At 44.6% G+C, this 27,690-nt stretch overlaps 1 protein-coding gene across 1 annotated transcript in view; it reads left to right on the top strand.

The window, feature by feature from the left end:
* DSCAM (DS cell adhesion molecule) overlaps positions 1 to 25,013 on the top strand; it is a 550,602-nt gene extending 525,589 nt beyond the window's left edge. Inside the window, exon 32 of the mRNA XM_074983419.1 lies at positions 24,727 to 25,013. Within this exon, the coding sequence (XP_074839520.1) occupies positions 24,727 to 25,013 (287 nt within the window). The remainder of the gene's footprint in view (positions 1 to 24,726) is intronic.
* The last annotated feature ends 2,677 nt before the right edge of the window (positions 25,014 to 27,690 follow it).

Genomic DNA, 27,690 nt, shown 5'->3' on the forward strand with positions numbered 1-27,690 from the left:
AACTTCCTGTTGTGTTAAGGAGAGGAGATGTGTCACGTTACAGGGTAAGTAGATTTAATAAGCTGGAGCAGTGCTGTAAGTTCCAGTGGCCCAACATGAAAATGACTAACTCTAGGTTTTAGTCCAGGATTTTTTTACTCAAACTCATGGGTAGGTCATGGGTAGTAAACAAAATTTCACAGCCTGTCACCTGCCATAACGTGTACTGTATATCCCTGAATAAACCTTGAGTGCTCTGTGATAGGAGGCACTCTGGGAGCATTGCTGGTGTCCAGCAGGGGCAGGGGGAACAGATACTCTAGAGGAGTGACGGTTTATGGCACCGGGGCCCCCACTGGTGCTGGGGGGAGGCAGCCTGGGACCCTGCTGCTGTTTCAGTGGCAGGGGGAAGGGATGCAGTGTCCCAAGACCATCACTGTTGCTGGGTGGGGCATGGTGGTCTGAGATTGCCCCAGCAGTGCTAGATGCACTGGGCACTGCAGAAGTCATGAAGGTCTCAGAAAGTCAGAGAAGCTGTGACTTCTGTGGCATATCCTCAGCCTTAATGATGGCCCATGCAGTGGCACTGGAACTATTTGGAGAAGGGAGGCTCTGACCTCCACACCCCTCTCCACCCCAGGCTGGGGGGTCACACTTTGAGTTACCAGCTTTCCCAGATTGGACGGACTGAATGCTATTGCCAGAAGTGGCATCCAGTCTGGGAGAGCTAGCAACCTAGTCACAGCTGGAGGTAGATATGGAGTCTTGGGCTTGCAGCAGGACCCAGAGTGGTAGTGCAGCCTCCAGGGAAAGTGGCCTGACCCCACGGACATCGGCTGAGGCTGGCTGAGCTGGTAGAACCCTGGAGGGGCCACCCAGCAGCTGGACACCAGGCTGGTGGACCCAGTGGCAGGGCAAGCCCCTGAGCACGGGGAAGCTGGGTGGAAAACCATTGGTTGTTGCAGCACTCCCTGCACCACTGCTTCCCACACCTAAGTGCCTTTGGATAATAAATGTTTCTTAACATGGAGGGCTTTCAATGATGCTTTATCACCTGAGGTGTGACAAAACATAGCCTGAGACAAGGTATGGAATTATAAGGAGTTGCGTTACTGAGTACTAGTAGGCAGATAAATATTCCCAGTGTTCACATTGCTAAGGTGTGATTCAAGTGACATTTTTTTTTCAATCATTTAAATCTTTAGAAATTCTGAGAATGTTATGAAAAACTGAAATCTGATCAATGAAAGACATCCTTTTGCACCTGGTAGCAGGCTGGGGAAATAAAAATGACAACATGTTTAGATTTGCTAGAAGGAAACATTTGAAGGTGCATACCTTGAAAATGCTCTTTGATTCTGTTCTTTTCATTTAATGTCATTCTTTTCCAAGATCACATCTGCCTGTCTGTTTCCATGGTATTTTTCTTTTCCTCTGTCTCTTGTCCCACATAATTTTCTGTAACCTATGCCTTATTCTTCCTAATTTCTGATTTCACCTTTCAATCAAACTTCTGTAACCCTCCTGCAGCCAATTTATGGTTATAGGGAGCCGCATAAATAATAGCTATTATTAAAAATAAACCCAAGAGAGTTTGGATTAAAAATAGAATGTATTTGGAATGTACCGGACATTCCACACTAGATTATGACAACTGAATATTTTCAGAGACTTGAAATATTGAGGCTAAACTCCCTGATGATGCAAGCTCCTTTTCATTAGAGCAAGCCAATAGCTATAGATAGGTGCATAAGATAAGTTGCTGTATAGCACAAGTATTAGGCAGTCAGTGAGTCACAGATTTTGCAATATTTGGGGCTGACATTCAGAGCACTCAGGACCTTAGCTAATCATTCCTTAGTCTATTGTTCCTACTCATGCAGACAAAACCTTCAGGCTCAATCCTGAAAACCCTGTGAGAGGCTGAACACTCTCTATTTCCTATTATTTTTTTGATTTATAGGAAAATAGCATCTCACAATAGAGGTCAGTACCTTGCAGGATTAAGCCCTTTAATCAGTGAGGCTGACTCATTCAATAAAAAGCATTTGAGCCAGTAGGTTAAGCCACTGAAAATGACTAATGGAGAGCAATGAAGGATTTGGGGACCCAGTTGAAAGAAGAGAGTGAGAGAGGCAGAGTAGACCATTTTCAGTTTTGATTAAATCTATATTCAGGGATCTGAATACTAGAATCATGCCTCATTCCTCTCCAGCTCAGCTCCATTCAGAAAATATCACTTCAATCCAAATATTTGAATATTTACTTATCCTTATAAAGACAGCTGCAAATAACCCTGCCAGGTTGGCATCTTACATGGGAATTCAATTTGGAAAGCTCATCACACATGAAGGCAGACTTAAAATTTGATCTTTTATAACACTAGATATGGGAATAAGGACAGCATTTCCAGAACCTCTCCACTTTAAATGCAACTCCAAGGCTATGTTTACAACTTGCCACAAACTTCAAAGGGGGCATGGTAATCAGGCTGAGGGAAAATTACTAATGAAGTTCTGTTGTGAATGTGCAGCACTTCATTAGGCTAGTTCTCCCCCCCAGCAACTTCGAAGTTTCAGACTTCGAAGTGCCAGCATGCCATATACCTGTGGGCATGTCGAAGTAAAGTAAAGTGCCTTTACTCCCCTTTACTGCCCGGCTGCTCCTTTGACAAAACAGGTACCTGGAAGCACAAGAGAGAGGGCTGTCCGTTGTTGTGGATGCCCTGTCTGTTGAGAGAGGCGCCCTGGGGGCATTTACACAGCCGTTTTGTTGACAGAAATCTGTCAACAAAGGTGTGATGCCTCAAGGTTTTTTCGCTGTGAGCGAAAGTGCTGAGTGTTGTCGACACACTGCCAACAAAACCCATTTTGTGTATGAACTCTAGTGTAACCATAACCACGGGTTTAGTGGGAGAAATTTTAGATTTCTTGCTGGTTTTGTCTATATTAACATAGTATTTTTTTTTCACTTGCTCATAATGGTCAGTTGCATATTTTAGAACATTGACCAAAAGCAAATTGCTGCACCGTACCTTCTACTCCGTAGGTTTCAAAGTGCATGAGACTGTTTTCTGGTTCTCCTCCTGGCTGGTCCAAGAGTGGGATTAATAGAATCTTCTTGTTAATCATTGCACTACAATGCCTTGACTTGTTGCCATTCTGCATGCACAGAACACCCTATAGATTTTGCAGACCTTGCCAACTCAGAGGACAAAATCTAACTTGGTCTTTGAGTCTAGGGCATTTTGCATCAGGCATGGTCATACTGCACAGTGTGTCCCTATGGCATTGTCGTGTGCTAGAATGAAAGTTAAAAGAACAAGGAAGTACAAAAGACAGTGTGATATGTGTTAGATGTGGTTAGATGTCGGGCCTGACAAGGGTGGCTGATACCAACAATCACTGTGTCACAGATCCTCACTGTCCAACATCTTCACAGTATTAACAACCTATGATACCTGGAAAAGCATGACAAAATATTATTAGTAGTGAGCTTAATATCGCCCTCACTGCCAAAAAGCCTGGAAAGTCGCCTAACTGTAAGAGACTGATGGATAAATTAAATGAAAGCAATTGGAAATTGAAAATACAGAGACTTTTACTGCTTGATCAAAAATGTCAGACTAGCATAGGCTGATAGTGGCTTAAATAAATCAATTAACATTTCATGGTGATCCAGTCATCTGTGTGAGAAGTTGATAGGTTTTTACATCACATATTGCACTCCCCTTGCCACTGTTGGGCAGTCTTACGGTTATGGAGACAGAATTATCATTTCAGTATAAGCCATACCTCTGCAGGTCAGGACTGAGGCACTTTGCGTATCAGAGTTAGGCAATTTCCCCTGCTAATGCCCATGGTCTACTTGGGAAACTGATAAATGAGTTAGTCCTTCATTCTCCAGAGCTGTCACTCAGCATTTGCTTTGAAAAACTTGGCTTAGGAAGTTGAAGCTAAAATATTCAGATTGGAAATAAGATACACATTTTTAATGGTGTGAGTAATTAACCACTGGAGCAGTTTACCAGGCGTCATGGTGACTTCTGCCTCATTGTCAGTTTTGAAATCAAGATTGGATGTTTGTCTAAAACATGTGCTCAGGTATTATTTTAGCAAAGTGTTATGGCCCTCAGGTTCTATACAAGAGATCAGGCTAGACAATCCCAGTGGTGTCTGTGGCCTTGGAATATATGAGGTTGAAATGGACGTGCCCCGCTCTTGTCTTCCACTGACCCACCAATGATTTTTTTATTTTAAATGAAAGATAAGAGGAGATAATTGTAATCATTGTGAGGGGTGGTTTATGCCACACACAGCCTGAGCAAGTGAAAAGGGGCAATTATGCTGTGACAAACAGCACCTGGAAAAGAATCAGGGCTGATTGGGCCTAACGGTTGATGAAGCGTAGCTTGGGAAAGAGTTGACAAAGAGAGGAAGTTGGTGGTCAGAGGAGACTGTAGGGAACAACTCTACTGTCTCTCCCAAGAGAGGAGTTGGCAAAAGACAGCAAAGACTCGGGAGTGAGGGAATAAATCCTGGGATCCTCCCTGGGAAAACAATCTCTGGCAACAACCCAAGAGAGGCTGAAGCAGCCACAGTGAATGGCAGAGGTTCCAGTGGGAACCCAGGCCTGGGCCAGAAGAAAGAGAAGAGAAAGTAAGAAAGAGCCCAATAAAAACAGTGACAGGGCTTGGGATTGCTTAGACCACGGTTCCTAGACATAGAGTGCCTCAGCTGGATACCCACAGCAGAGGACAGGTCTGAGTTTCCTTACTGGCCCCTGCGGAAGTGACATAAACTAGACAGTGGAATAGATTACGTGAGACAAATCATCCAGTGGGTCTTGGATACGCTGGAAGGGGAAAACTCTAGTGACCTGGGAAGAGGCCAAACCATTGAAAGAAAGCCATTGAGTCTGGAGAGAGTGAGAGACAGGGAGAGAACTGAAGGAGAGTACATCAGCCTGGTTGAGTGCTAATCCCCAGGCATCCCAGCAGTGAACAGGGAACCCAGGGCATCAATCATAAAGTTGCTGTTTTCTGCTTTAAAAATATTTATACAAAATTGAGTTATCACAACAATTTTTCTTCCTGAGATAAATATACCAGTCATGGAGCTTATTAAAAACACAGTTCTGTTATTGTCATTTGAAATCTTGTAATAGCCACCGCTAACATGCCTCTTATTATTTTTTCTCCTTCCTTCATACTGATTGAGGAAGTGAGAAAGGCAATACTGGTGAACAGTATTTTGATATCAGGTGTTCTTTTAGGTCAACTTGACTGACACATTTACCTCTCATCTGCATCCCTGTGTTGGAGCGTGTACCCCACACAGCTCCTGAATGCCAATCAAAACACCTGGCAGCACTTGTAAGAAAAAACAAAAGAAAAAAAACCAAAACACCTGGCATAATTGATAATGAAGCCCACCTGTGGAGGGGCTGGGTGATGATTACAAAGCCAGGAAGTTAGGAACAGAAGGGACTGCCAGACGAGAGCGTTTGCAGTCACGTTCTGGGAATAGAGAAGGCTTGAGGAGGAATTCCTCTTTATTCGGCACTGGTGAGGCCACATCTGGAATATTGTGTCTAGTTTTGGGCCCCCCAGTATAAAAAGGATGTGAATTTGCTGGAGCAGGTTCAGCGAAGGGCAACAAAAATGATTAAGGGTCTGGAGCACAAGACCTAAGAGGATAGGCTGAGGGATTTGGGCTTGTTTAGTTTACAGAAGAGAAGACTTAGAGGTGATTTAATAGCAGCCTTCAACTTCCTGAAGGGGAGCTCTAAAAAGGAGGGTGAGAAACTGTTCTCAGTGGTGTCAGATGGCAGAACAAGGAGTAATGGTCAGAAGTTGGAGAGGGAAAGGTGTAGGTTAGATATTAGGAAAAACTACTTCACCAGGCAGGTGGTGAAGCATTGGAATGCGTTGCCTAGAGAGGTGGTGGATTCTCCATCCCTTGAGGTTTTTAAGTCTTGGCTGGACAAGGTCCTGGCTGGGATGACTTAGTGGGGGTTGATCCTGCTTGAAGCAGGGGGCTGGATTAGATGACCTCCCGAGGTCCCTTCCAGCCCTATGATTCTGTGATTCTGTGAAGCCCAGGGCAGGGCCCTTAGAGTCTTAGCACTGAAAAAAGTGTCATCTTAAAAAGGTTGTGAGGACACTGACCTGGGAAAGAATGGGCAGGAAAGAGCCAAGGGAAATGGGAGCAAGGAGTGGCACTATGCAGACCTTGCCAGCTTGCAACAGGGTCCCATGGCTGGAACTCACAATAGTGGAAGGGCCGAGTTCCCCGAGCTGTCACTGGCAAGGTGGTGTGTGTCTGCAGTCAGGCCCAAAGACTTTCTTGTGAGGACACTGAACAGCTTTTATGTTGCGCTTCCTGTTACTCTGGAAGCAGTGGACTGAATCAAGAGCTGGTCAGAGGGCTGAGGTACAAGAAGAAAGACTATTGCAGCAATGGATTAACCATCAACTGGGGTCACCAGGCTGAAAGACAACTGCAATACAACCCCTGGCCAGACGGGGCACCCTGTGGTGAGTGACTACCTTCACCTCCCCTCATCAGCAGAAGTCATAATGGAATGAAATAGATTTAGTGTCATTTCGGTGGAGGGTGGAGGCAGAGTTATGGCTCAGCCTGTTCCTCAGAGCTCCTTTTTGACTTGCTTCTTGATGTCAGGCTTCTCACCTAGCACTCCCCGTCCAGAGTGGAGGCTTTCTGAGGGATGGAATCCTGCCTGTCCTCCATCTCTTTTTTGGCCATGTGAGGAGCTACTCATGATCAAGGTTTCAGTTATGCATGTGTAACCCAGAGGCACTGAGACCACTGACAAGGTGCTCCACATCTGGGTTACACATATTATCCAAACCCTCTGGTTTCAATACGCTTACCTGTCCAAATAGTCTCTAAAATGGCCTTTATCAATAGCAACTTTTGTAAGGTCTTTGGTTTCTAATGAATTCAGTGCTAGGTGTGCCTAGTGGAAGACTGAGGGCTGGTATACTCTGGCATAATGATGTCAATTAGGGATATGATTCTTTTGGAAACATAAATTGCCCAGGGAGGTAATGGAATCTCCATCGCTGGAGATGTTTAAGAGCAGGTTAGAGAGACATCTATCAGGGATAGATGGTTCTTGGGCCATCCATGGCGAGGTAGGGGACTGGACTTAATGACCTCTTGAGGTCCTTTCCAGTTCTCGTGTTTTATGAGTCTATGATTCTATACCTTTGCCAATGAAATCCCCAGTAAAGGTGCAGCTACACTAGCATAAAACTATCTTATACCGGCATATGTTATTCCACGTACCAAACCTCAATAATTTATGCCAGTATAACTGCATCTACACCACGAGGTTTAGCCACTTTAAGTATTGCAGCACAGGGAAAGCGGCAAAATTTTTAAGTGAGGACAAGTCTGTGAGATGCAGAATGCAATCACTTCTGTGAAATTATCGCTTATAAAGGCCTCCAAGCAGAGAGTGAAAAGTAACTGCTGCATGAGGAGTGCTGCTTTATGAGCTCAAGCCAGAGGTGAAAGTTAAAGACCAGCCTGGGCGCTGATCTTATCTTCCAGCTTCATACAGTGTGGATAAAAACAAGCTACCCAGCACAAGGAGGGGGAAAATGAAGTATACAGTAAAAAAGTTCAAAGGGTTCGTTCTTTTCAAGCATTAGCCCTGCAACTTGGGCAAAAGAGATTTGAACTGGTATGTGATAAATTCAAGGTTCCTGGAGCTGGGGGCTCAGTTTTCTGGCAAAGATTAGAGTGCAGCATGAAGGAAAAATCTCTTTTGAAACTCAGTTTCTGCGGTAAAGTGGCTGGCATCCAGGATACAGCAGCAGCAGCTGAACCTGATATGAACTCAGCCATTGGAAATATATTAATGACTCTGAGGCTTAACTCAGGAGTAGTGCTGACTTGAGAAAATGGATATTTTATGCCCACTTTTTTCCTCTGTCTTGTGTTTTTGCATTGGTTGAAACAAGACTTAAATCCCAGCCATGGAACCCGACACCAGAATCAAAACTAAATTTCCTTAAAGATTCAGGGTGTTTGAATCTGGCATGTTGCTTCAAGTCCACCTCTAAGCAGAAATCTGTATACTATTAATAAATCATGTAGATGCAGGTTGTATGATCTTAAATTACCCTTTATTATTACAACAGGTTAGAGAGTTGATGAAACTGGTTGGAATAGCATTGGGTTTCATTCTGCTTTTTTGAACTCCATGTGAAAAATTGCACTGGTATAATCACCCTATTTTTCATCAAAAATTGGGCCAAATTTGCCACTGACATATCTGAGACAGTCACTCACACTTAATGCAAAGCGAGAGAAAAGTATTGGTAAAAAGCTACCCAATCAGAATGACAGGATTTCACACCCACGGGGCAGAAATGGGAATGACTGCATGAGGTGAAAAGCAATAGAGAATCAGGCTCAGCGTTTCTATTTTGTGAAGGGGCCTGCAGTTACCACTCATTAGCTTCAAGAGATATCCTCAGAAGTATTACGTACTTCTGTACAGTCCATATACAATGTCCTTGGATTTGCAATGCTAATTTTATTCTCCCCAACCTGCACAAATGTTATAAGAAGATATTTGGCAGTTGTCCCAGAATTCTGACTAAAAGATGTAAAAAAAGATGATTTTGGGAACATGAAAATATCCATACTGCATCTCGCTGGTGGTCAGTCTAGCCTAGTATATTGTCTTCCAACAGGGGTCAGTGCCACGTGTTTCAGAGGGAATGAACAGAACATGTCAATTATCAAGTGGTCCATCCCTTGTCATCCAGTCCCAGTTTGGGGCAATCTGAAATTTAGGAATACCTAGAGCATGGCATTGTGTCCCTGACCAACATGACCAATTATCATTGATGGACCCATCCTCCCCTAATTTATTTAATTCTTTTTGAACCCAGTTGTACTGTTGGTCTTCAACATCCCCATCAAAGAGTTCATGACTCTTGCATGAAATAGTTCCTTCTGTTTATTTTATAGCTGCTGCCTACTAATTTCATGGAGTGGCCCCTGGTTCATATTTTTAAGTGAAGTGGTGAATAACCCTTTGCTATTCACTTTGTCCACATCCTTCATGGCTTTATAGACCTCTATCCTATCCCCTTTAGTTTTCTCTTTTCTCAACTGAACAATCCCAGTCTTTTAATCTCCCTTCATATGTAAGCTGTTGCAATAACCCTTATCAATTTTGTTGCCCTTCTTTAATATTTTTTCCAGTTGTACCATATCCTTTTTAGAAATGGGGTGACCAAATGGAGGGAGGGGTGCTTTTTCAGTTGAATGGGTGCATCGTATGGTTTTCAGTGCAATAGAGAGTATTTTCAATCAAGGTTTTGTTTACTGGAAGCAGTTCCAAGACTGATTCCAATCATCAACTTGACTCCAAAAAACAAACAAGTGGGGCTGGACTAGGACCAGTGTTGATAAAACTAGATGAGTAGGGCTAATCAAAACAGGCAGGAAAGCAATGGAGCAGGTGGAATGTTTGTAACTGGAAATGCATATATTTTTACAGTGGTTTTTAATCTTCACCAGCAAGTCTCTTACCATGTACCATGTGGCAGAATTTTTACATATTTCCTGACCGTGAAATTACTCCCTTGTATCAACTTTGCAGGAATGGCATTTAACATTTTGTTATGTTTTCTCTATGCTTTTGATGATTATGCATTTTATTGTGCTGTTGGTAAACTGGGAGCACCTCAGCAAAATTCATATCCGTGTAGTCTGAGTCTTGTCATAAGAGCATCACATCTGTGATGAAGAGAGAAATTTTCAACATCGTTTTTCATCTTTGTTTTTTTTCTGTGGGATGCCAAATGTTTAGCCATCTTTTGAGCTGGGACACACTAATGTTCTACAGACATGAAAGCCACTTAATTCTACATTTAATGGGAATTCATTACATAGTTTAAATCACTAGCTTGTGTCACTTCCTTAATTGATTTACAGAGAGAGGTTCATTTTATAATTTGTGTAACCATGCTGCTGCATTAATTTTGAACAACAAAAGTATTAGATTAGTGACTCTACTGATTTTCTATCAAACTGGAAATATACTGATGTGATTTAAGTGCTTAAATTTTGCAGCTGTTAAGACCCTATCCAAAGTTTTCAGGCAGCTTTAGTATGAAAACTTCAGTTCAAACAGAGTGTGAGACACCTAAACATTATATTCAATTCAGTGGGGATAGAAGAGTTGGATTTTTCTATTTATGAATCAGTAAAGCTTAGGTAAAGTAATTTTATCCAACCTTTTTGGCAGAAGCAAAAAACCAATAGCAGCTCCTCACAGATTGCAATAATAGAGTTAAGAAGCAAAATAGTGAACTTGTCCTCTTGTTCTCACATGCTGATTCATTTTCATTTTTGTTTTCATTTTAAAGATTGTACTACTCTTTTCACAACTACTTTTCTGGATTACTTTACCTTGCAATGTAGTGTTTTAGCTGTGTCTACCTGTGCACAAAAAATCAAAATAAGTGGCCCTTTTTTGAAAAAGCGGGAGGAGCACCAGACGTGTAAACCCGTCTTTTGAAAGAAAATCGAAAGAATGGGATGCAGACTTCGAAATCCGAACCCCGATCCCGTATCAGGAAGATCGTTGCCTTTCAAAATACTAAATCGAAAGCGTACACGTGTAGACACTCCACAGTCCGCACTTTCGAAATACGGGACTGCCATGGCGCGGTCAGCTGGAGCGCGGGGCCACTCCAGCCGGCAGCAGCGGGGCTTTATGGTCCCTGCATTGGGCTGCCTTAAAATCACATGCACACAGGAAACCCGTGGCAGGAAGCTGAGAGCATGCTAGGAGCAGCCTCCACAGGTGCTCCAGCCACACACTCCAGTGCTGCAGCATGGCCAGCAGCCAGCCCCTGCGATCCCCACAGCCCCTTCTCCAAGCCCCCGCAGGGCTCCCAGAGGGAGAAAAGAAAAGGGCTCCCTCCTGGATGGAGTGGGAGCTGAGGGACCTCCTCGGCCTGTGGAAGGATGAGGAGGTCCTGCACTATATGGGGGTCAAGCACTGCAATGCTGCTGCCTTTGGCTGCCTGGTGCAGGCCTCCACACCAGGGGCCACCCGGAGTGTACCACGGAGCAGGTACGCTCCAAGGTTAAGGAGCTGCGCCAGGGCTATGCCCAGGCCAGGGACCAGCCAGACACTCCTGGGCAACCCCAGCCACATGCCCCTTCTACAGGGAGCTCCAGGGAATGCTGGGGCTCCAGGAGAGCTCCCCACCCCTGGTGTTCCTGGACACCTCTGGCGAGGAGCTGCAGCTGGAGGAGGCGAAGGAGCAGCCCGGACCGGGGACCTAGGAGGGCGAGGGGACCACCGAGTGGTCGAGTGAGCAGGGGGACCTCACCATTGCGATCCCCTCCTGCTCCTCCAGCCGGGCGACTGGGAGCCGGACATCCACGGACATCGCCGAGGGACCCTCTGGTACGTCCAGGGAGGGGCACACACCTGCTCCACAAGGTGGGGGCAACGCAACAGCTAGCAGCCCACACACAGGACCGGTGGTCCCGAGCCACATACAGGCCACCCCCCACATGGGATGCGGCACCCCGTGGTGGTGAACCAGCAACGTCCAGCACCTGCCCTCAGTGGACAGCACCGCAAGCCGCACAGGGGTGGCAGCTGGTCAGTGCCAGACAGTGCATTGGGCCCGTACACCACAGGCTGGGAAGGGCCACCTGCAGGAGAGACCCCTTGATGCACCCCCAGGCTGGGAGGCCCAGCCCATGGGGGGTGGGTTGGTGCCCCCAGGGGGGTCGATGTCCTTTGGGGAGCTGGAGGCCCCATGGGGTGGGCTCGGGCGGGTTGGCCACAGCCTGGTCCCCTCCATCAGGGGCACATTACTGACATGCTGTCCTCCTCTCCACACAGCTGCACCATCCGTGGGCCGGGAGACCCCTACACCATCCCTCGTCCCCGAGAGCCCGTCCGCAGCCCTCGGAGGTGTCCAGATTCCACCCCAGGCAGCGCCACTGGGGCCGTGGCCGGAGGGCCCCTTGCCAGGCCGAGGAGGATGCGGCCAGCCAGCGCCAGCGTCAGACCAAGGTGGCTGAGCAATACCTGCGGCTCACCAAGGCCAACATGGAGTGGAGGAGGACAGCCTGGGATAGGCTGCTGTCCACCTTGGAGGGCATTAGCCACGCCATCCGGGACCATACGGGCACTGTTTCCAGCCTCCTGGCCCCCCACACAGTGGCTCTCCCTGGTGGTCCTGCCCCCCCGCCCAACTGAGCCTGTCCCCTCTGCCCCCACTGAGCCTGCACTTTCCGCCCCCACCAGGCCCACTCGCCGGCAATACCTGCCAGTGCTACCCACACCCTCCCCTCCCCTCCAGGGACCCTGCACCCGGGGAGGCAGGGGCTCCAGGAGGCAACAGAGCTCTTGGCCCACCACCCCTGCCCTGCAATGAGTTTCTTGCCCCCCTTCAAGTTAAGTTCCCCCCGTACAGTTACCAACAAAAATAGTTATATAAACATTTCTTTATTGTTCACCACTCTGTGCTGTGCTCCTCAGGGGGATGGTGGGTGGTGGATGTGTGGGTGCAGTGCTGGTGGGGGTTGAGGTGGAGGGGATGGTGGGTGGAGGATGTGCGTGGGATGTGGCTGTGCATGTGGGTCAGAGGTGGCCATCAGCAAAGGCCTGCCTGAGGGCCTCCTGGATGTGGTGGCCATCCCAGTAGGCCTGGCGGATGGGGGCAGTGCCCAGCTGCTCATAGACGGTGCCAGCCAGAGGGCCCCCCCTGGGGACATGGGGTCCCCCTTTCCCTCATGATGTTGTGGAGAATGCAAGAGGTGCCCACCACCTGGAGCACGTTGAGGACCCCGACCTCCAGCCATGTGAAGAGGCACCTCCACTGCCTCTTTAGGCGCCTGAAGGCCTGCTCCTCCACATTGCGGGCGTGGTTGAGGTGCTCATTGAATGCCTCCTGGGTGGGGTCGAGGTGTCCCATATACAGCCTCATGAGCCACGGCTGCAGGGGTAGCCACATCTGCCACCATGAAGAGCGGCATGGTGACGTCCTCCGCCACTGGGATCTCCCACTGGGGGACGAAGGTGCCGGCCCCCTTGTGCCAGCAGAGGTATGGAAGACCCGGGCATCATGGGTGCAGCTGGCCCAGCCCACGTAGAGGTCAGTGAACTGGCCCCTCGCATCCACCAGGGCCTGGAGCACCACCCTTCCAGTTGATATATTAGCCAGCACTGTGTGGCGGGGCATTGATGGGGATGTGGCCATAAAACGTTCTGTCGACAGAGTCTCTACAGAACTCTGCATTTGTCTTGACAGTGTTATCCCTTGAAAATTTGAGGAATAATGCTTCTGTCAACAGAGTTCTGGCGACAGAAGTGCAGCGTAGGCACTTCTGTTGACAGAGAAGTCTTCCCTGTTTGCAGAGCTTCCAGTCAGCCGTCCAGTCGACAGAGGGCAGGACAGTCTGGCTGTTCTCTGTCAACAGAGCAGATTGCTCTGTCAGTCTGCTTTTGTGTGTAGATGCACTCTGTCTGGAGACATTGTGTGAAGGTTGTCTAAATAAAAATACTTGATTAAGTATGTGGCAACTGGCAAGTTTTTAAGTCTAGCTCTGTAGTCAAATCCCACTTCTCACAACAGGAAGAAGAAATGTACTTCATTTATTGCTTTTATTACAGGCTTCAAATCAGAGAGACAGAATGTCTGTGTCTCCCTGAATTCAGTTGCCAGCTGCACTATTTGAATATGCTTTGTTGACTTAATACAGATGTTTGTTGTTAGGTCAATTACAATAGTAGTGGGTTTACTTTAGGATGCTCACTGATTGAGAACCTATTTTAGGAATAGAAGTCTTAAACCTAAGTAACAGAGTAAATTGCATTATTTTAAAATGTTCCATATGAGATAGCATTTTTATTTTTGATCACTGGGGGACTAGGTCCTTAGTGAACATAAATCAAGTTAGTCTCAGTGAAATCAATGTAGCTACACCTGTTTATGCAAACTCAGGTTTTGGCCATGTAACTATAGTGTAACTTATCCCGCCCCCCGCCAACCCTAACCTCACCCTGTGGATATTTGGATTATAAATAACTGTTAGCCAATAGCTGGGTGAGATACCACCTATGCCCTTATTTTCATCTGAGTTTTTAACTGCTAGGACAGACAGTCCCTTTGCAGCAGGCAGCCAGGACAGGCTGACGGGTGCCCCAACAGTTGCACTGAGAGCTTCCCGCACCCGAGTCTTTGGCTGCTAGGACGAGAAAGTCCCTTCGCAGCGGGCAGCCAAGGTGGCTGATAGGTGCCTCAGAGAGTCTGCTCCATGGAGGCAGCGCAACTCAGTGCTCAGCTCTCAGCAATGACCAGGCTAATCCATCTGAAAAGCAGCTGGGTTCTTTGTTTTGTGTTCGGCTTGCACAGTAACAGGGAGAGTCAGGTTACAACTTAACCAGTTACTTATTTATTGACTAAGGAGACTTAACTCTTGTGGTTACAAGATTACAAGATATATACTTTGTTGCAGGCTTACCAGATTTATACTTTGTTACAAAGATTACAAGGTTTACACTTTGTTCTTTAGTTGCCAATAGCTAGCATATAACAATTCATAGATCTATTATTGAATGTGCACAAAGAAAACAAAAGGAAAGCAATATACTTAACAGGTCTTATTCTCACCCCTGCATTACCAGCGTGGCGTGGCCAGCATTTTCACTCAATCCCTCGGGAAGAAGAAATAATAACGAGGAACGGGCATGCACTAGGACCTCGGGAGGCAAAGACCCTCCTGACCAGCAGGTAGAGGTAATTGGAGCTCAGTTAGAGGGGCTGCTGGACCCTTACTTTATGCCCATTGGGTCACGTATGCTCTTCCTTATCTCAAAAGATGCCAATTGAATTAACTCATCTGGAGACACTAGTTCTCACAAGGCTGGTTCACACCTGTGGGGTGGAGATGATTTTAGGGCATTCTTTCTTTATGGGCTGGAGATTTTTCCTCTGTCTGGGACATTTGTGTAGGTGAATCAACTGATGGTACTTAGCCAAGGGCAGTCCAAGGCCCGGCTGTTTATTAGCCCATTGTCTCTTGTTGCAGCTTTGCTCCAGAGCATCAAAAAGACTGTGCCTGAGATAAGCACATCTGCGCTCTCGGGCATTCCAGGGCTGAGCTGTTTCTTTTAACCCTTCGGTGCTCTGAAGCACCCAGGAGTGACAAGATGGAGTAGAGAAAAGGTGGGGGGGCTCTGTCTGGCTACAATAACAGGTACCTGAATGATGATGGATGGAATCAACAGCAGGTGGCTTGTGTCACTGCGTGATGCTTAACTGCTAAACTATTAAAAAATTAAGGGGGCAAACCTTTTGTTGACATGCAAACATCAGTAGTTTGCAGGAAGCAGTTAAGTACAGTACAATTCCTTTAATCCAGCCTCTGATGGTCCAGCATCTTGCAAAAATAGTTCCATTTATGAGGATAATCTGGCAAAATTTGATGGTCCGGAACACAGAAGTTCCCCAAGATACGGGTACCTCAAAATTCATATAAATCTGGGGGCTTGGGTGGTAGGTTGGGGCCATGGGAGGGGGGCAGAGGGGTTAAGCGTGGGGAGGGTTAGGGTTGCAGGGGGCCGGGGGATGGAGTTGAGCTGGGGCATGCAAGGTTAGAGCCAGGGAATGTGGGGGTCAGAGCCAGAGTGTTCAGGGGTAGTGAAGCTGGAGACGCACTGGGGTGGTGAAGAAGCTAAAGGAGTGCAGAGAGTGGTGAAGAAGCTGGGGATGCACAGGAGTGGTGAAGCAGTTGGGCACGGGGGTGGTGAGCTGTGACGGGGCAGGTTGAATTAGCGCGTGAGGATTATGGTGACGTCCAATAGTCCAGAAAATTTGGTAACCCAGCACCTGTTCGGTCCCAGATGTGCCAGATTGAAGGTATTTTACTCTGTATAGGTGTGCACTCAGCTCTACTGAGATTTCATAAAAACAATACATCTTCCAACTACACATTGGAACCATGAAGAGACTCATGTAGTTTTAATATCACTGTCTTGATATAGTAAATATTAGAGGGTACTTCTGGATAGCCCCAAATGAGTCTCCCACAAGCAGAATGTAGTGTGGAGATTTTGCTTCTTTTGCATTATGTGCCAATGAGGCTAGGTTCATGTTTCTAACCTAGGTTGGGGCTTGGGGTTTTTTAGTACCATTCTTGAACTGTTAAAACACATCTCCATTTCTGGGCAAAATACTAAATATATAATGGAATGGGCTCAAATGCCAGGGTGGGTATCCGTATGATAAAGAGAAGCTGAAGGGTACTTAGCTGCAAGTTAGCAAACTACTAAAATACATCCAATGTTAAGTACCCATACTCCATCTTCTTCCAAACTAACCCTTTAACTCATTTAAATATTCCAAAAGTTGAGTTCTCAGAGGTTTTCAAAGGCATTTGTGTGCTAGTTGCAGGCATTCAAAGGAAGCTGACAACTAATGAGTGCTTTAAGCAGTAGATTCGTAGGCAATCAGAGAACACTTTCACTTCGTTTTTTCTGCAGGCCACCTGGCTAGTCAATCATAAGTCCCTCCTTCTTTGAGGAACACTTTCCAACTCAGGCTAGGTAATAGTTCTATGATAATCCTGTATAAGGGATATATTAGTGTGTCTGAGATGTGAGCTATGTTTTGGGAGAAAAAGGAATAAATGGGCTAGGTCCGGTGCTGCTATAACAGAGGAAAAACAGGATATCCAGGCAATACTGTGCCTGAGCTTAACTCTGCTGGAGCACAGGCCAGTGCTTTGTTTTTTCAAAACTTTTCAAGCACTGATACACCAAGTTAAACCTCAGAGCTATGGGAGGTAAAACCCTAGTAAACAGTAAGCAGATATTAATAGGTCCCCGTCAATTTCAAAGAAAGCACAGTGTACACAAATATTTAATGGTCCCAAATCACCTTGTAAATAGTATCAAACATTGTAAATGGTATTGGGAACACTATGAATATCCTTTATATTAAAGCTATTGGAGAGGAAATCTCCCTTTGTTTCTGTTGCAAGGAGTCAAATACAAGTCTTCAACATAATAATTTAGCACACACACACCGGGCCATATGTCCCCATGATCTCCTCAGAGAGATGATTTCCCAGGGTTTATAGTGTGACCATATGTAGCATGTGTCACATGTACTTTTCAGAGCTGGAGGAGAGCAGCAGCACCTAAGTCCTTTCAAGCACTTCAGAACCATGTCAGCAAACCAACAGCCAGGGGATCTTCACAGCTAACGACATTGCAGTCCTTGGGTTTGTAGTTGATCTGTACCCAAAGTAAGACAGGGATTGAGACCCAGCTCTCACAATAGTTACATTTCTTGATCTTGTGCTGATCAGTCACTGAGTCCACAGGGCTGTTTAATGCCTCTGTTTATATCCTTCTCTCTCTCTCTCTCTCTCTCTCACACACACACACGGCTCTATTCTCAGAGGGCTAGTGGGCTATAACCTGCCAGGTAAGTGGCCCTCAATGAAAATTTCCTATACGGCCACAGAACACTTACTGTGCATGTCATGTAACCAGCACAATTCATTCTGGAAGTTTCTGGGTCTTTCTAATTGAGGCTCATCACACAGACCATCCAACTAAGATCATGTCTCCTCCCCACTGCTTCACTTCTCCTTCCCTGCAGAAACAAAGTCAAATGCTGTGGTATAAAGCATGCAGGCTACGCTTCTTCTTCTGGCTCAATCTCACCTCGGGGATTCAGCAACCAGAATAGCCTCAGAGACTGCTACAAAGCACATGTTCTAGAAAGTTTCCTATTAAATTTGGAAGATTGTCTCAACTATTGTTCAGTCACCCAGTATGTTTTGTTAGAGGGCCTAGAAATTACCCCATGGGCTTTGACATGCCCTAGAGCAGTTAGGTTTCCACAGCCCATTGCTACCTAATGGCTCCATTTGGTTGGGAACTAGCTGAGGGCTCTGCTCAGTTAAGCTGTTACTAATCTGCCAGGGGAAAATCTATTGGTTCTGGGCAGCATACAGTGGAAATGTGTGCACATGACCTAATTTCAAATACTGACAGCAACAACTGTAAGATGTATCAGAGCTAGATTGAGACAAAAGTTCTAATTAAGGCTACCTAACACTCTCTTGATACCCAGTTTTCAGCCACTTGTAAATTTCTGAAATGTCTCTCTTTTGAACTGAAGTTTCCTAAGCCTGTGACTAGCCAAGCTATTTTCTTTTTTCATGTTTGAGTGAGAATTGTTTTGGTTGTGGTTGAGACTTAAACCCTCTTTCATTTTTCACAAGCTTCTCCCCTTTGTTCGAACCCCTTTCACACCTCAAAAGATGGGGACAGGATGCTGACATTTGTCAAGAAAATGGCTGCCATTGAGGAGAAATATTTTGAGGTGTTTGTGTGAAAATTAGTTTTGATTTGGCAAAGTCATGATCCATTAGAAACATAGCACAGATGTTGCACACCAAACTGGGAAGGGAATCTTTTTACATCCCACAAGACCCCTAGTAATGAGTGTGGCACAAATCCTTGGCTTGCATGGAACAGGTTTTTTAAAAATTGGGGGAACTATCTCACTGTAGTTACCTCCTAGTGGAAGAAAAGCACAAGTAATATTTTTCCTCATTGTATCTAGTCAGGGTCAGCCCCACTTCCAGCCTCAGTCTGGATTTGATCTCCTTAACTGCATGGCACTAACAATTACCCGTCTCAGTTAGGATTTGACATCAACTTAGCTAGCTCAGTGTGGAAACATATCTCTTCTGTAGTGCAGTCATAGCCTTAGGAAACACACCTTTTCTGGGAAAAAAGATATTGTAAATGATAAATGCGTGTAGGGAAGTGACTTACAGTATTTTGGCTATTTTAATTTGCTAGACGGTATCTCTTCTTTATGTGTTCTATCTTAACTATTTCAACTGCTATAGAGCTTTAGCCACTCAGAAGGATTAAATCAATGTTCAGTTAAATTGCTGTATTCATATTTGAATGGGTGGATCTTATTCATGTACACATTCCATTTTTCCATTTTTATATATAAACCCATCAGAAAGCTATAGATTCTGAATGGCTTTTGCACTAATTAAGTCTAAATGCATAAATTATTAAACATGCACATTTGCAGTGCTTACGCAATTGAAGGGTTTGCTTTCATTGCTAATAAGGCACATAAAGTACTCAGAAGAGGTAATTAGGGCATCAAAGGCATTGAACCATCTTAAAGCTTCATAATGCTTTACCTGAAAAATGTAACATTGAACTGAATTGTCCTATGGCAGAATAATAACAAACTGAAAAACAAAGATACCAATGTGTCCAGGAACATGAAAAAAAGAAATCTTGCCATGTTATTTCTGTAGCCCTGGCTCTCTCTTCCTTTTTAATCTCCTTAAAATGCCCTCACCTTTGATCTAGGAAGCTAAAGTAGACCCCTGTGGTCATATTTCTAAGAGTGTTTTTCAGTTAAAAAAACATTAAGTCTAACAAATCAAAGGCTTTTTCATCCCATGATATGGCTCCAGTCCTAGCAGTAGGGGAGAATTAGAGGCTTGAAAGTTTTCTTTTTCAACACTTTTTTAATCATCTGTTTATCTTAGAAATTTCAGGGAATAATGCTTCTTTCTGTTACAAAAACTACTGCTTCATTACATTATGAAAATGTGCACATCAGAATAGTTACAGCTCGGAGTAAATCAAAGCTAAGATGATACACTATGTTAGTGGATTTTGGAGAACAAGTTACACTCCTTAGTTTGTGAAGTATTACTACAATACAGTCAAAACTGTGCACCCTTCATGTAGTGTGTGCCTTCATATGTAAATTACTATACAATTACTGCATATTATTTGTAAAGATTAAATACTGTCCTAGCAGCAGCAGCTTCAGAGAAGTTCTTTCTTTCAAGTAGTCCAGAAGGCTCTCAAATGAGTATATACATTATTTTCTTTCGAGCACCTTGACAGTAAAACTTCAACTATCTGAAGTTAAAGGCTTCTTCTTGCAACTGGTGTTTAATCCACTAATCTCAGGAAGCAGCAATGTGTTAAGTGATTGAAATGCATATTTAATATGAGAGTTAGGGTTTGACAATAATCCAAGAGCTGGTTTTCTCGCTGAGCTTATTACTGTTACATAAAGTATATTGTGGAACATGTACCACAAGCAACAATGGGTGTAGATAGGCAGTTTATATGACATATTTAGAAAGGGGTCAATTCTATGCTGCTCTTAATGAAGTGGTATGGCTATATCAGCAGGAGTTCCGAGTTCTGAAAGCATTACTGATGCGTGATCTGCCATAGCTGCAGAAAATGGTGTTGGTGATTCAGTACAGTAGCTGGCACTCATTCCCTGAATCCTATGGGACCAATGTTCCAGCATGGTGTCAAAGGGCACAAGGCTGCTGTGACATAAAAACTAGGTCCTGATGGCTAATAACCTCAAAATATTTACAAGTTGAAAGGCGTGAATCCCAAGGACCAGTATGGGTAATTACATACCATAATTCTTATCCTTCCCCGCTCCGCCCCCATTTCAAGTGCATGCACGGTTGTTTACTCCCCATCCCAACCAGCTGAGCAGTGTAGCTGTGTGCTGGCGTACTTCCCACTTGTGATGGATGCAGTTCTGTAGTGGTACAGCAGTGACTTGTGTATATGTAAACTGCTGTGGGTTGAGTTATCAGTGAAATGTAAACTAGTACTTAGAAGTCCCTTGACAATTTGCCTTTCATCTTCTAAGTGGTAACCATATGATTATGGGCACACACTGTTTTTTTTCGTTCTTATATAAATGATGCTGCCGTATGTCAGCTCAACATGGAGACATGCACTACATCCTACTCCGTGGGGGTTAAATACAGTGTGCCATACATCTGTATTGGAAATGTAGTTAGAATAAAACATATGGTGCCAGACGTTGCCTGCAGGAGAGCCACCGGAATAAACTGTGATTCTGTCCAAATATAACTTCTCAGCAATCTTTCTGTCTGTGATTTAAATCACAAATAGATAAGAAGCTATTTATCTTTTGGACAACAATAACGATGCCTTTACTGTCAGGGCAAGATAAAGAAACTGCTTTATTTTAAAGCAGTGGCTTTCAACCAGTGTTCCAGGGCACACTGGAGTACCACTGTCCAAGTGTGCCATGAAATTGTGCCAATTTCTTCTTGCTGTGGCTCTTTGCAGAGCCACTGAGGGGGTGAAATTGATGAACCCCATGCCAGCAGGGACTCAGGCAGCTGATGTGGGGTTCATCATTTTCATCCCCCACCCACAGTGGCTCTGCAGGACCCCATTTGCATTGGGAGGCAGCTGAAATGATGCTTCCTGGCCAGAATGAGCTGGCGGGGAGCCCACCCCCACGCCCAGCTGTGGCAAGCGGGACGGAGGGTGGGAGTCTATTGGAGCTGGGATGCAGTTTAAATGGCACATCCAGGTTCCAATGGGCTGGCGGGGAGGGGAGCCAGCTTTCAGTGGTCACTTCTTTACTCAACTCAACAACATGGTGTTGAGCAGATTTTGAAAACGTGTTTGCATTCGCTCTCTAAAACAGTGTATTCTGTGGCAGATTTGAAAGATTAATGCATTTAATTCTTGTTTAGCTTGTTGTATGCATTACTATGTTGCAAATCTCTCTAGTAAGACTGTAACAATAGTAAATATAAGTAAATGTGATGGTTGTGAGCAATCGATTCAGATGAAAAAAAGTGGGTGTGCCATGGAATTGTTTGTCTCACTGAAGTTTGCTGTGTTACTGAAAAGGTTGGGAACCACTGTTTAAAAGTGTTGAGAAACTTTCATTTTGATTAGTCAAAAAAAACCACCCGCCCCCATCAGTCAGCCGCTAGTGGGGAAAACTGACACGCTGGCAGTGAAAGGGAAACAGTCCCAGGAGCAAGGGAGGGAGCAAGGAACAATTAGTAGCTCCTCCCACGATGGGCTTCGTCACCCATTGGCCAGGAAAAGGAGAGGGGTGCTCATTGGCCAGTATGCCCCCAATCTGAGAATTTAGTCCAGTGCAGGGGCCAGGTGGAGCCTTAAATGGCTCTGTTCTAGCTGCCCACCCTACTCACCTGAACTAGGAACCCAGCCTGACAGATGCTGCAGCTTTAGTCAATTACCTGTTTAAGGGGTTAGGAAGGAATTTTTTTTTCTCCCATGGGCCATTTGGCAGAGGAACAGTGAGGTGTTAGCCTTCCTTGCGGCACCTTCACACCACCAAGGGTTAAGTAAGAACATGTTTAGTCTCTAAATGAAGTATTTCGGTGGGATTATTTATTCATCGCAAATTGTGGCTGGTTCTCGGTGTGGGTGAGAGTAAAATGAATGGCTCCCAAGAGTAAAAGACCTGAAGTATTGGTGATGGCCCTTGGGATCATGGGTGAAGATGAGACCTTGTTGCACTTTGGGGCTGAACTCCCAATCCTGCTGCATCTTCAGTTCCTTTTAAATGGCCAGGAATGGGGGGTGGGGGTGGGGGTGGGGGTGTTGGTGTTGGTGTTGCTAGGACTCAGAGAGGTGCAAGTTGGATGGGGATGCTGGAAACAGTTAATGTTGTACTTTGACAGAAAACCATAACCTTCTGAGAACTCTCCTCTCCTCTAAGGGTATGTCTACACAGCACTCAGACATCTGCGGCTGGCCCATGCTGGCTGATTCAGCTCAGGGAGCTAGGGCTAAGGAGATGTTTCATTATGGTGTAGACATCAGGGCTCAGGTTGGAGCCTAGACTCTGGTATCTTGTGAGTTGCAGCTTATAGCTCTTCAGTTATGTGGCTGTGGAAGGGAGGGGATGCCTGAAAGAGATGAATTGTCATGAGTGTGCTGTACCAAGAGCCCAGATCTGAGGGTATTTCTCACCATCATCCTCCACATCTTCAACATCAAATCACTTTGGAAGGACACTCACTTTACATTTTGGTTTTTCCTCTCACCCCCAACTGTATTCCTTGACTTATTAGAAGTCAGTTTAAGGAAAAATAAGCCAATATTAAATTAAATTAACCTGATATGTGTGGCAGGTCTAACAGATGGGCAGATACAGGCAAATGAACAGTGATATCCCATCAATTTAGCATTAGTGGCTACGAATATAAATACTCAGAAGTCAGGATAGGAAAAAAAAGTTACATTTCATAGTAAAGTTAACTGGAGAGTGTTAATTGTTCTTGTGTTGTATTTTGTATTCCTGTGTTACTCTTTTAATTTATACACTAATTAGTGAAGGAGTGTGTTGTTAAATGTTTACCATAAGGAAAGGAAGATGACACTGTAGTCTGTGTAGGCCACTAATCTGGGTAATCTGGAGACCTAGATTCAATACCCTGCTCTACCACAGATTTAGTCTCAGTGCCTCAGTTTCCCATCTCCAAAACAGAGATGACAGAACTTCTCTATCACTCAGATAGTGTTGTCATGGGGGCTGTTGACCAGGCCAATTAACTCTTCTGAGGGCCTTGAGCTTTGGGGTGGGACTAAAAATTAGGGGATCAGGCTGCTGGTGGAGGCAGGAGCATGGGTGCAGTACGAGAGGGGATGAGAGCTCTGGGGAGGGGCTGGGATGAAATATTTGTGATTTAGGGGATTCTAAGCTGCGGTCAAGGGATTTGGAGTGTGGGAAGGATCTTAGGGCAGGAGGTTGGGGTGGAGGTGCAAGGTCTGTGCACGATTTTGAGTGCAGGAGGGAGCTAATATTTAGGGTTGGGATGAGAGGGTCAAGGAAGAGGGTTGGAGTAGAGGGTCTGGGTGGGGGAATGGGGTAAGGGCTGGGGCAGGAATCGGGTATGGGGTGCTTCCCGGGGTGGGAATGGGTGACTCTGGCAGCTCCCAGGCTGGCAATAGGTGACTTTGCACAGCCCTTCGCTCACTTTCAGGCATTACTGCCTGCAGCTCCCACTGGCCAGGAAACATGGACAATGGGAGCTCCAGGGGGCAGAGCCTGCAGGCAAGAGCAACATGGGGACAGAACCTCATGATACAGTGCTTGTCGTGGCAATGCAGCTGGAGCTGAGCGGCAGTGGGGAGAAGAATGGCAGTACATGGGGCACCTCCCACCCTCCACCAGAAAGAGCTGGCCCAGAAAATGAGGTTTTACAGGGGCTGAAGCCCTAATGATCCTTTCTCAATCCAGCCCTGGTGGTGACAGATGTTACCAGATGTTATACAGGTTGTGCAAAGTGGGCATGTTAATATTACCACAAGGGCCCTAACTTTTTATATTTTAACCTTGTTTAAATTTATAACCTTACTCTTGTGTCATCAAAATGATTATAAAATTAATGTTTTTATTCTAGATTACGTCTTTCATCAAAATTCCAGGGGAAGCAGGGAGGTTCTCCAAAGCACTGAAACCAAACCAATGTTTTACGAAGCTGAATGGCCAAAGCTTTCCGGTTTTTGGCCACCAAAAATTAAATTGTTCTTGGTCTTTAACTATAAATTACAAAAAAAGTCTTTCAGTTTTTTTTATCATAAAAAATAAACATAGTTTGACCAGATTCACTGCCTTTGTGTTATGAAGATGATGACTGGCCTAGGAGAGTCTTGTTTTGAAAGCAGATTAAATGGCTGCCTGGCTGCTTGAGTCCCTGTCAGCCAAAGAGGCAGTTATACTGAATTGCGTGGAAATAACTACGAGGAGTCTTTTCCTGTTTTTCTTCACAGGTGACCTCATGCATTTGCCACCGTATCTTAGAATGGACTTTTTGTTAAACCGAGGTGTTTCAGGCACTAGCAGAGACCTGGGTTTGGGGCAAGCCTGCTTGGAACCTCAGAAAAGCCGAACCTTGAAGCGTCCCACAGTTCTGGAGCCGATACCTATGGAGACATCCTCCACGAGAGAAGTACAGTCATGGCAACCTGGTGCCGTGGCAACATTACCTCAGCGAGAAGGGGCTGAGCTAGGACAGGCAGCTAAACTGAGCAGCTCCCAAGAATCCCTGCTAGACTCCCGGGGCCACTTGAAAGGCAACAATCCCTACGCAAAATCTTACACCCTGGTATAACGAAAAGAGCATGGCTGGACAGTGGTTGTAAATACTTACAATTAAAAAAAAATCAATCAAAGCTACCTTTTTTATTGAATTCCAATATTTATAATTAAAGAAGATTGCCAAAATATTTGAAAAAAATGCAAACTACAGACAGTGCAAAGACTCTCCTGCTTTTTTTCTGTCTGAGCGTGAGCTTCATCTGACTGGACATCTACATTTTTGGGTAAAAGAAGTCCAGTTTTCTGATCTTCACAAGCTTTTGTGTTTTTACTGATTTTCTACAAAGTGCATGGGGACTAAATGAAACATTTTAACTGGAAGTTCCATCACACAAGATTAAAGAGAAGGGAAACAAACCACCGTATTTGTGAATTTAACAGGGACATTGATCTGGGAAATCAAAAAGTCTTTTGTCATGTTTGCACACCTTTTTTTTAATTAGAAAATGGGTCCTTGATCAATCTTTTTGTTTTGTTGTTAATTAGAATGAGTGCTGTCAGTGGAGTGGTGGGGGGAGGGGGAATCAATTTGCTTTTGGTTTCTTTTTTTTTTTTTTAAATAATGAGACACTCTTTGCATTTTGTCTATGCGAAATAAAAGGGTCTTCTGCCTTTATGTGTGATCTGTGCTTGAATCGCTTTCTGCTGTGCTTGATTTTATGTCCAATAACTATTTCAGCACTTCACCCAGTATATTTTCCACAGGCAAACCCTTCATTGACTCTGCTGTTTGTATATCTTTTCTAAAAGAGATGTTCTAGTTGAAACAGGAATGGATTCAGTGTATTTCTATGGCCTATGCTATACAGGAAGTCAGTCAATGACCACAATGGTCCCTTCTGGCCTTAGAATCTTTCATCTGGTATGGAGTTTGGCCTATGTAAGGAGAACCTCAAATGTATTGAGGTTTGCTCAGATGTTTTTACTAATGGAGTAAAGGACCAGACCGTGGCAAAAGAGTCAGGTGGTTGGACCAGAAGCAGCACTGAAACTTCTGTGTATACTTGGGATCTGACCAAAAACCCACTGAAGTCTGTGGGAGTCCTTCTAGTGGGTTTTATTGGAATTTTGAAAATGTAAAGAGAATTGTTTTGGTGTTACCTTGCTAATATTTTAAGGACAAATCTTTAGTCCTTTATATAAGTAGCATTTCCATTGGCTTCACTGATGACGTTGTCTATCAAGACTGAATAGACAGGCTTCTCCCTATGACAGGACAAGGTGGGTCTTTCAAACCATCCAGAAAGATCTTTGTATGCGTTATTTCCTAAGCAATTGTAAAAAAATGTGTTTTCTATCAACCTGACTGTTTTTTAAAAAAGACAATGACCTCTTTTACCAAGGACCTCACCACTCACGAATCTTTATCGTACCTTTTGCTTATATGAAAATGTTGGGTTTTTTTGCAGAAAATAGGATGTATTAGACCCACGCTGTTTGTGAGTTTAACACAACAAAAGGAATAACCTCAGTGATCCCTAAGCTCCTATTACTGTGTTCTGGTCTTTCTCTCTTTAATAAAAGATCCCTAACAATGGGTTGCATAATGTACGTCCTGTTATGTAAAAACCCAGACCCTAGTATTTGAACACATGCTATTGAAGTCAATGAGACTAAACATGTGCTTACCTGGTTTAGTACATCAGTGCCTAAGCACTAATAATGTGGTTGGCACTACAGAAGGGACAAAATGAAGATGAATTAAGGCCTGTTCAGCTCGCAGCCAAGAGAGAACTAGAGGGTGATAACAATTTTTCCATCTAGGCCACTAACCTGACCAGCCTGATATTTAAGCTGGTTAAAACTCAGATTTTTTTTTTCCAGGAAAAATGTCAAAATTCCAAATTTATATTAAAAAGCTTTTCAATTTTTCACATAAAATTTCACTTAGAAGTTGCCAGTGAAAAATGGGAACATTTTTAGTGTAAATATTTTTTTCATTATGATCCAAATAGAAATTGTTTTCATTTGGGATCTCAATAATCAACATCTTCATCTTTAGAAAATCAAATGGAAACTTATAAAATGTGCTACACTGCTTTGCTGGATCAGAAACAGAATAGGGAGCACCCCACCAGACGAAGTCTTTACTGCTGTGACCTTTGTGCATTTTTCCTTTAGTATTTTTAAAATGTCTCTTAAAGAATTAATCAGTTTACAAAAAAAGCATGTGAATGACCCAGGAACCTGAGTCTGAATGTATCACAACAGACTCAAAAAATGCCTGGTTGAAATTGCTTTTCTGTGGTACATGCCACAACTATGAATAGTTGACGGTGCCCATTGTTGGGGGTACAGTCACCATTTTAGTTTTTATTTTGTTAACACCCCCCTCCAAAAAAATAAAATAGCCATGGACTAGCAACCCAATTTAAGTGCAGATCAGGTAAAAAGTCTAACATTCTTACAGAGTGACGGAGTGGCAACCGTGTTACACTGTAAGGTTTACAAATAACAAGCAGTCCTGCAGCATCTTAAAAACTAGCAACTTTATTAGGTCATGAGCTTTCATGGCTAAGGCCCACTTCCGCAGATTATTGGCGCAGATTATTAGAATCCAGGGTTTATACAGCAAGGAAGGGGGATGGAAGGAAGGAGGGAAAAAAGCCAGGGAGGTGGGTTACCTGTGCCTATAGGACTAGTAGATTAGTTAAGTAGGATGTGTGCTGTTGTTCTTACATGTTTCACAA

Source organism: Carettochelys insculpta, chromosome 1 (assembly GCF_033958435.1).
Source record: "Carettochelys insculpta isolate YL-2023 chromosome 1, ASM3395843v1, whole genome shotgun sequence".
In the NCBI taxonomy this organism is placed as follows: Eukaryota; Metazoa; Chordata; order Testudines; family Carettochelyidae; genus Carettochelys; species Carettochelys insculpta.